This window comes from Scatophagus argus, chromosome 9 (assembly GCF_020382885.2).
Source record: "Scatophagus argus isolate fScaArg1 chromosome 9, fScaArg1.pri, whole genome shotgun sequence".
NCBI classification, from domain to species: domain Eukaryota; kingdom Metazoa; phylum Chordata; class Actinopteri; family Scatophagidae; genus Scatophagus; species Scatophagus argus.
In genome coordinates, this window is record NC_058501.1 from 14,269,990 (window position 1) to 14,280,241 (window position 10,252).

Here is a 10,252-nt window from a genome sequence, read left to right on the forward strand (position 1 = left end):
TTATGAGGTACTCCATATACATTGTATAGACAAATATGTTGGGACACACCTCTTAATTACTGAATTCGGGAGTGTTATGGGGCTGTTTTTCAGCAGTTGGGCTTGGCCCCTTACTTCCAGTGAGGGGAAATGTTTCGGCATACCAAGACATTTTGGACAAAGCTATGCTTCCAACAGTTTGATTCCAGCATGACTGTACTCCAGTGCACAAAGCAAGATTCATAAAGACATGGTGGGATGAGTCTGGTTGGTATATAGGATTACAGAAAAATTATTTTTTTGACTTTGCAAGACAAGTCATTGGCTTATCTTTTGTCAGCAATCTGTCTATAATGTGGAAACCCCCTGTTATGCACATTTCCTGAAGTTAAGTTTAGATCAACCATATAGTGATGGATCTCACCAAGATAAAGGATGTCAGACATCAGACATCATGGCAACAAAAAACTGCATCACCAAGCATGAGAATCTTGCTCCTGCAGAGATTACAGTTGGACAGCATTAATATTGGCAGTATTTGGTACTTCTGATCTACACCACAGAGACATGCAGGGCATCAAAATAGTAACCTGTAGGCGCTGAAAAGTAGTCACCACGCAGACTGCACTTTCACGCTTGGAGGTACTGTGGATTCTTTCACTCATATTAAAAATTTACCCGACCTGAGACAAAAGATAGAGCACTGAAATCCTGCTGTGATGTAATCAGTTTCACTCAAGCTGTGTTGGTTTGTTATGAAATGGTACACCAGACAGATTTGAAAATAAGACACCAAATGTTTGTGTACGTTTTAGAATGATTTAATACACCCAAAAAAACAAAAACAAACCCAAAACAAAATAATCTGTGGATACAATGGTTCAAAAATATACGTATTACTTTAAGATATTTTTTAGAGTGAAATAAAATAGGTTTGTTCTTTAGCACAGATTCAAATTTTTCTCCATAGACTGGAGATAAAATCAACAGTAATAACAGTTCGTGGTGAAAATCCTTGTACATAATTTTGGGACCATTCAGCAAAATATGAACAACTGATTCTTGCAGTCTGGATGGCATACATGTAAGGACTGCTCCCCATGTGGGCAACTCATTATTCATGATTTATGAAAAAGAGACTTTGAAGCTTTGAGGAAGCTTACTAAAAACCAGACAATCACAGTCTGCATCAAAGTCTTGCACAAAGAAAGCGAATTGTAAACAAAATCCTGTTTGATATGCTGCTTATCTTTTTAATTTACTGATTGTTTTATCCACTGCTTTTTTGTTTTGCACAAGTTCATGCAAAAATCACTTTCTTCTGCAAGCAACTGCTGATTAAAAAAAAGGAAAGAGCATCAGTTTTGTCTCGAGTCAAGCAAATGCAGACATGACCTGAAACAAAATGAATTCAGCTATGCAATAAAGTTTGTTATTAATGTTTTAAAACAAAATTATTTTTAACTTGTTAAACCTGCTGCCCATACCCTTGCATAAAGGCAAAGACAAAAGGCAACACAAGCTGATGGTGTTTCCTTTTTCAAATAATGATTACTGTTAGGATAAGGTATTTGTCTGTATATCCTGTACGTTTCTCCCTCTCTTCCCCTCCCTTATCCTGTGTGTGTGCAGGTGTGTTCTCACTTGAGCCAATCTGGGGCAGAGCTAGGCATCCTTTGTGTTCCTGCACTAACCTTCTCTCCTGCACACCTGTTCCTCATCTTGGCCGATCAACCCAATCAACACTGTGACTATTTAAGGAACTGTCCTCTCACTCCACCTTCACTGGATTATGGTGTCTCTTTTGTGGTCTGCTGCCCAGTCTGTGCCCCTCCTGTGATCCTTTTTTTTTTTTTTTTACTGGAAGCCTGGAAGTTTTTGTCAGAATGTCTGAATTTCATGTACTTACCCGTTGCTAGACCACATGCACTGACCACTGAGTTCTGCCTTGTTGGAAAAGAACTCTGACTTAATTCCCTTGTACACAGTGTATATAGTTTTGCGCAAAGTAAAGACTGAATTAAACCATTCACTGTCATTGTTGGTGTCTGCTTTTCAGGGTACTAGTTTTTCTGATAATCTTAACAGATTTCATTTTGTGCCTTGAGCACATGCTCTCAGCATCCCAAGGGGAGCCAGAACCTTCATCTAATACAGACCTGGGCATTTTACGGCCCGCGGGCTACATGCCCTTTAGGCATTCCTGTCCGGCCCGCGGTATGTCAGTCATAAACACAAATGAACAAGTATTTATGCTGTGCTTGCAATACAACTGTGTTGCTTTTATTCTGAAAAGCCTGGCATTTTTATTATTTACGTATGGACGCACATAGAAATTAATTGCCCATCCCTGATTTAATATAAAGAAAAAATGCCAGCATTGATTTTATCCAGTACATTTAAGATATCTGTTGCAATACCAGTGTCTAAGTGATTATGAATTAATGTACTGTCATTTACCTTGGCCTGCTAAGATACGCCATACAGACAGAGAATGTAAAAAGGTTTGCAAATAACACAGTCAATTTCAGTGTGCACCTCATGAAAGGAAGAATTTCCCTTTGGGGATAAAAAAAGGAATTCTGATGATTCTGATTCATAATCCTAGTTTTTGTGTGAAATCAGAAATGAGATTAAAAGTTTTATACATACCTGTTGCTTCATCTGTTCATGATGTCTTTTGTAACCGCTACTGTGCCGTTTTTGAGTTGTGAAAAGCCATAATTTCTGTTAATTCAACTGAATTCAGTTTGAGTGATGTTATGTAGTATCACGTTCTATGATGTTTTCCAAACGATCTAAAACAAAGTATCAAATAACTGGTCGTTGTCATTCCTGATTATGCATTCTCACCATTGCACTCCAGGTATCTTCCAGTTGTAGCACATGAATGCATACCCATGCTCCCCACGTGTGGTATCATTTCTGATCCTCTAGTCTCTTTCTACTACCTGCCAAATTAAAAGACATGTCTTAACACTGCGCAGCACTACGCATAGAGAATATTTATTTATCTGTGACCAAAAGTATATGATAAATAGCTGTGTTTCACTGTAAAACTCATTTTCTCTTTCCCCTCTTTGTCTTCCTGTGCTGCAGTTGTGTGTTTGTGTATGTGTGTCCTCTGTTTTAAATGCATTCATGCATGTGACAACATACTGCATTTGTGCATGTCTGCTTGTCAGTGTTTATAGATTAATGCTTGATCATGTGTCACTAACAACTTTCATTTATGTGAGTTCTACGCTTTCTTCACTCGCTTCACGATAAACTAAAATGACTTGCTGCACAACATCAAGGGCCTATCTGTTCTGTCACAACCAAATATTATATCCTCTCTGCAGAGGACTTCAGTGACAGAGTCTGTATGCTGTTCTCTCCACTGATGTGATGAGATCCTGTAGTGACTGGGGAGAAGCCTGAATCTCAGAGTGAATGTTTCCTGGAGAACGGCATCAGATCAGCCAGAGGGATGAACCCTGGAGAGGGATCAGACTGAGACGACTAGACAGAGAACACTCAGCTCAGCAGGGGGACAAACTCTCTAAGTTTGACTGAGCTTCCAGAGAGGATGATATATATATATATGAGCGGGGGAAAGGGAGACAAGACAGTGCTGTTCAGTCACACTTAAGTTTATTTTGAAGAGCACTTCATAGTGGTTATACAGTCTACCAGCCCTAATGAGAGGAAACAAAGGAAAAGCAGTGAGACCCACATACAAAAATATTAATTTACAGAGAAAGATATAAAAATAAATCGAATAAACATAAGTAAGCTCATATTGTAGATTAAGACTGATGAGTAACATAAAGAATCTGTACACACTGGAGTGTACATGAGTACATGTAATGTATGTGTCTGTGTTCATTTATATAGGGCCAAGTTCTAACTGAGAAAAAATACACAATGCAGTTGTACTACATGAAGTATTCACAAAATGTGACAATTGCAACACAATCCGTCAAAGATTTGCCAGATAATCTGATCTCATCCAGAAAGTCAAGTCACTTTTCCATGCACACCATTGCTTTTGAGTCTGTAACTGCAGTAGTTCTATGTCAGCAGTAATTTCTTGCTGTCATCCCGTGGGTCAGTCCTTTCCCAGCCCCGCCGAATCCGGGTGAGGCTACGGTCCACACAAGGCAGGAGGATCAACAGCTTGAGTACCAACACTACAGAAGGCACCACAAGACTGAGCATGTAGGCTGAAGGAATGTACCATTTGTAGGAAGAAGGTGAAAGGAACCTGTCCCAGCCATACAGGTAGGTGTGAAAGGTACAGGTGAACAGTGTCAGATACCCCAGCTTGGACTGGAAGAGAGAAAAATAAGTTAAGACAAACACCAATGAAGTCACTGAGCACAAGCTCATTCACACATTCACACAGTTACATTTGTACTGATTACCACAGAGCTAATCACTATGTAATAGGCTCGATGAGCTGGAATGTGATAGACAGACCTTTACAGAGACACACGTGACCAACATGTGCACATTGTCCAACACACTCATTTGCTTTGTGTGCACAGATGTACATAATTCAGCTAATGTAGACAGAGAACCTTCATACACTGCTTGTAACTTGTATGTAAGTAAGGCATATAACTCCATTCTATGCACATGAGCAAAACCTAAAGACTGTGGATAATATATGGCCCATAAAATTACATTTGATGAATAGCTTAACATTTAAAGAGCTGCTCTAATTTGGACTGGAGTAAAGGGGAGGGTGTGGAATGAGAAAATGAGCTTGACTTGACCCAGTTACATTTATTAATGAGTTTGTTCCCTGTGGTGAGGCTGATTTTCATTTTCAACTGGTCAAAGTGGAGAAAAGGGTAAACATGTGTGTCTAACCAAGTAAAAACAGTCACAGTCAAATATTTAGGACTCAAATAAATCACAACAGACTATTTCCAACAGGAAGTTGTACACAGCTGTCTGGAGTCCACACAAATATTTTCCATCACTCATAGCTTGAATCTTGGTCAAAGAGATGATGTGAAAACCATAGCAAATATTTTTTCAGCCAGTATCCACATTCCTTGAAGGGCCAGTAGCTTCTGTGAATTTCTACACAAACTGAACCTCAGCATAATTGTGTGTATTCATTTTATCAAAAGGTGGCACATGAAATATCATAAAAATGGCAGGAAAATGACCAGCAATGTGCTTTTCTGCCAATCAGTTTCCTTTTTTTGTTGTGGACTAAGAGCGCCAAATCTGCTGGCTGCAAAAATGCGTGAAGCCTCTGCTATCTTTCATTTTATTAAAGTGAGTGTAACAACTAAGCACAAATCTAAGTCAAGAGTAAACACAGGTACCTTTTAGGGACAAGGTTTTAAAATTCTACAAAATATTTAGCTGAGATGCAACAACCTCACAGACAGTTATTTAACGATTCGTGGAAAAACACACACAGGCAGCAACGTCAATGCGTGCATAAAGGGTAAACTGTTGAACAGATTGCTTGGGAAACCACAGGGCCAGCCCCACTGAAAACTGTTCTAAAAAATTCCCCAGTTATACTCCTCCAGTTGTGACCGCCAGCAAACAGGATGCAAGGATTCAGCCAAGTTTTGATGAAGTACACAGTGTCCTGCACAGCTAAAGCAGACTTCTATATTCTGTGTCCATAATGTGCCACTATAAATGTGTTGACACGCTGACACCTACACGCTCTAAGACAGCCACATACCCACATATCACATGACTCATATAAGACACATATGCTAGTATCCACCTGTATAAAGCTGAACTCTCTCCAGCTGAGAGCATTGCTGACAGAGGGGAGAGAGGTTATTCCCAACAGGAGATACAGGCCAAATCCCAGAATCCCCACAGAGTAGTAAGAGTCAGTACGCCAGGCCATGGTGGTGTCAAACTCTGATGTTTTGTTCTCCTTGATCTTAAAGTGACAGTACACGAAAGAGAGAGATGTTTATTAACACATTCTGCAACACTGGTAACAGTATAGAATCATTTTAAATTGTCTGCCTTTTCTCTTTATGCAAGCAAAAAGCTCTGAATTCATTAAACGCTGGCTTACGCTGGCTTACCTGTGAGATTGTATGTGCAGCAAGCCTGAATCTCACATAATATCTGTGGAGGAAAAAGACAAAACTGAAAATCTTTAGGAAGATTCAAACAGGCCTAATTTTTTTCCACACTTAACACAGTGTATGGTACTTGACTATCTTTAGTCGTCTTTTTCACTCATACCTTAAACTTCTTCAATTCTTTCTTCTTTTGTTGAGTACCAGCTTACCAATTTATATCAATAAGAGTAGATTAAATATTAGAAATCCCTCTAATCAGGGTTAAAACAGTTACAATTACAGTTTTCATTACTTCACTTCAGAAGTAATAATCAGCTGTATATGAAAGAGTATGAGGATGTGTGCAACCATTACATACCTTATGGGGATGAGGAGAGTGTAGAGCACATGGAGAGACGCAAAGCCAAGTGCAAGAAGTCCCAGCTGTTTCCTGCACAGCATCCAGCGATCCAACCAGTCAGGGAATCGTCTTAAACACACAAACATTGACTTTTATGATACAATATTTTAAAATTGTTGGAAATTGTACACTTCAGTTCAAGCACCCCATGTCAGTCAACCCAGGTCAATCTGACTAAAAATAATCACAATCCTCAATCTATTGCAATCTTTTTTCTCAATTTTGAAATGTCAGACTTGGAATAACTTATGAAATGCTCAGTTTTCAGCATTAAAACACAACACAACTTTTAAGATACTTCTGTTCTAGCACAAGCTTCTCATCTACCAAGTTATAACACATTGTATTATTTATACCATCCAAGGAAAGAACCGCTACTCTATTGGTGCTCTTAGTCAGTGAGGTTGTGTGAAGTTTGGAAATAGAAGTAAGACAACATTAAATATCTCCATAGTTTGCCTGAAAAACAGATCGTGGATGCCTTCAAGATCGATCTTGATCTAAAGATTGTCCACCCCCAGTCTGTACTGTTTTGAAATCTCACTTGTATTTGGTTCCTCTGTAGAGCTGAAGGAAGGCAGCTATGATACCAGGCAGGTAACACAGAGACAACATGATAAGAGACACAATGGGGAACACCTGACAGATGGAGAGTAAACACAAAAGAAGCAACTGTGAGGTTAACATGCAACAGATTCAAGTTAAATGATTTCTGTAATGCACTTAAAACTTACTTTTAAAAGAGGGATAAATGCTAATTCAAAATACACTTGACAGTCATTACCTTGTTGGCCAAGGACACCACGATTCTGAAGGAGTTGTCTTTCCCCTGTTCAACATATGTGTAGATGACATCCCTAATGACCAGATAGAAGAAGAAGAAGGCGGTGAGGCTGGTGGCCAGCTGTAGTGGCAGCCTCCACTCTGGGAACAGCCGCAGGGGGAAATCTTCCAGCTCTCTGGCTGCAGTCAGAGACCCCTTCTCCAGAACGGTGAAGCCCAGTTTGGTTGCCACCTCTGTAACCACCTGCTTTGCCTCAGCACTGTTTCCACACAGATACACCTGGAGCATTAAAACATCCACAGTCTTTATAGCACCTGAAATACCCCATGTGATGAATATATGTCTTCTTTTTTATTATTTATGCATTTATGTTTATGCATTGGATTGCACAGGATGAAAGGGTGGTTTTGACTCCAGAGGATTAAACTTAAAAGTACCCTGAGATTCTGTGGCATCTTTGCAGTACTAAATTTAGTCCAACAAAGCAGGTAAAGACAACAATACACAGTCAACACCTATGTGATATTGCTGATTGTGCTCCAAATACATCAACACACCCTAATACATGAACATATACCCACCACACACACAGACACTCTTGTGTGGTTTTTGCTGTCCTCTGGGAACGCACAACCAGATCAAAATGAAACAGAAAAACCCACATATGCTGCAGCTTTGCAGTACAGAGTGAGAGAGCAAAGCATGTGATGGGGAGCTTAGATCTAAGACAGACTGTGGAGTTAATTGATTCAAGGATACATCAGAGATGGCATTCACAGCAAAGACATCAGGCTGACTCCTTAGATTTGGCTTCTTTTCTTGGACTTGGTTTGATCAAAACTTCAAAATGAGTTAATAATATAATTTGGAGTGAAATGCTTTCCTTTCTGAAAAAGACTATTATTTTTAACTTGTTGGTCAACACCCCACTGTGTGAAGACATCAGAGAATTGTAAAGTGCTTTTAGTTCTGCAGTGGGAGAATAATTTAACAAGCAGTACTGAATAGTTCAATTCCAAAATGTCGCCAGTAGAAAAAAAAAAAAAGATGCATTTACAAATAGCAGAAGAAAGCAATATGCAATTAAATACTTTTTAAATTTAGCAAGGGTCAAATACACTTTGCTGACCAAAGGATGAAAAAAACAGAACATCACAAAAAGAAACACAGAACCTGTCTATTGGCATCTGCAGGTCCATTTTGCAGGGTCCAGGCAGACAAAGTGTTAAAAGCCTTCACCACATGAGCTCCAGGGATCAGCCTGACAACAAACAACAAAGTCTGTTTTGCTTCATGTTCTGCCAGTTGTTGGTGACTCAAACCACATGATCCTTGAGATCTACATACGCTTTAGGTGATTATATTATGGCCTAATTTCGTCTTACCTCTGCAGATACTCTGCATTGGCCTCTGGGTATTGATTTTTCTTGAGGTTGTTGCTCACATCCACCAGCACCTTTCAAACAATTAAAACAAACAAATCAGGCAACTGCTATGTTACACAAAGGCATCTGAATGCGCATCAAGGTACCTTTCCCTTAAGTTGAGGTGCAAGAGTCTCCAGGAAATCATAGTGTTCTCTGTGAATACAAAGAAAGACCAGACTGGCTGGCTGGGCTGCTGCCGCGTGGCTCATCACCTGCACAACATGCACAGACACGACACTATTGTCATGCAGGGACATTAAATGTGTAAACACACTCACTAGCAACTGGCTCAACGTGTTCAGTGATAGCTCACTAATTAAAAGTCTGTTTGTAAAGTGCTATACAGTGTAACACACAAACCAAACACAGCAACATTAATTCAATTCAATTCAGTTTATTTATATAGCACCAAATCACAACAAAATGATTGAGCTTATCTGGCTCAGTAAGCTTTAAGCTGATAACAACCGTTTTCTTTGTTCGCTGAAATATCTTTGCACTTTGGCTTTTGTTAAAACACTTATTTGATTTGGTTCAGGACCATCATGCAACACATGTTCTCAATTATCAGCCAGTGACAACAACAACCAAAAAAAAAAAAAAAAAGGGCAGGGAAAAAAATGCATTCTAGACTCTGAGAAGACATCATGCAACGTGTTGTACCTGAACTTCCTGAGGCAAGGGGCCACAGCTGCCAGGTCTGCGGCTGCCGTACACCACCCTGTAGCCAGACTGGAGCAGACGCTGGCCCAGAGTGCGCCCAAAGTCCCCCGTCCCAAAGATACACAGCAGCTTCTGCTCAGGGGCAGCTGCTGTGCCCAGAGGACACAGGGCCACGCTCTCTGGTTTCACCTCCCTTGACATGCTGTTCAGTCTGTCAACTGACGTGGCTTCAGTCTGAGACAAACAGTGAAGATATCTCCTGTGAACAAAACACTCAAAGGTTTCCTGTCAGAGCCAAACAGCTGCACTGAAAGATGACTGACTGATGTGTCCTGATTTAAGGCAGACGTGACAAAATAATAGTCGTCAAAGTAACAGCTCTTCTGGAAAAAGTGTCAGCAAATCGACTGTCTGCCCCTCAAACCAGCATGTCCTTCTAACTCATTTGCAACCAAAACTGACGGATATTTCAGTCTTGAATCCCTTTTTGTATTGGCCCTCCCCCTCCCATGGCTCAAACTGGGAAACTCCACAGCAAAAGGTGGGTTGGATTAGTGTGAGTGAGCTTATGTTTTCTTTGCACAAACCCTGCGTGAATTTGTGTTTGTGTTAAGTTTGGAAATACTATGGCAAAATTTCAAGTGTGATCTTGGAAACCGAGTTATGCAACGCTGGAAACAAGTCACTCTGCCAAATATCTGGTTTTACCAAACCACTGCTATGACTGCACACATTAACAAACACACAGAGGAAGAGATAAAGTGAAAGTGCCAGTTATTTCTGAGGACATAGAAGAAAACACTTTTAGAAACCAGTCTGTCTTCACTAGCACAGTGAGGACAGACTTTTTAATCGTACATCATCAAATGTCAGTTTCTCAAAGACAAGATCATTGTAACAGATTAAAGGCTTAATAGGCAGAATATGTTGGTAAACA

General features: G+C 40.0%; 1 protein-coding gene across 2 annotated transcripts; it reads right to left on the bottom strand.

The window, feature by feature from the left end:
• Nucleotides 1–3,598: 3,598 nt before the first annotated feature.
• On the bottom strand, nt 3,599–9,786 carry LOC124065134 (metalloreductase STEAP4-like). Of its 2 annotated transcripts, XM_046400250.1 has the most exons (11): nt 9,316–9,786; nt 8,757–8,864; nt 8,611–8,681; nt 8,399–8,486; nt 7,226–7,504; nt 6,986–7,080; nt 6,400–6,510; nt 6,042–6,084; nt 5,726–5,890; nt 4,005–4,293; nt 3,599–3,659 (listed from the first exon to the last, which is right to left on the bottom strand). In XM_046400250.1, exons 1-10 carry the CDS (start codon nt 9,514–9,516, stop codon nt 4,036–4,038), a joined length of 1,419 nt encoding a protein of 472 aa, XP_046256206.1. In that variant the 5' UTR covers nt 9,517–9,786; the 3' UTR covers nt 3,599–3,659; nt 4,005–4,035. The 2 variants fall into 2 exon arrangements, with proteins under 2 accessions (XP_046256206.1, XP_046256205.1); XM_046400249.1 differs by having other exon boundaries at nt 3,599–4,293.
• Between the last annotated feature and the right edge of the window lie 466 nt (nt 9,787–10,252).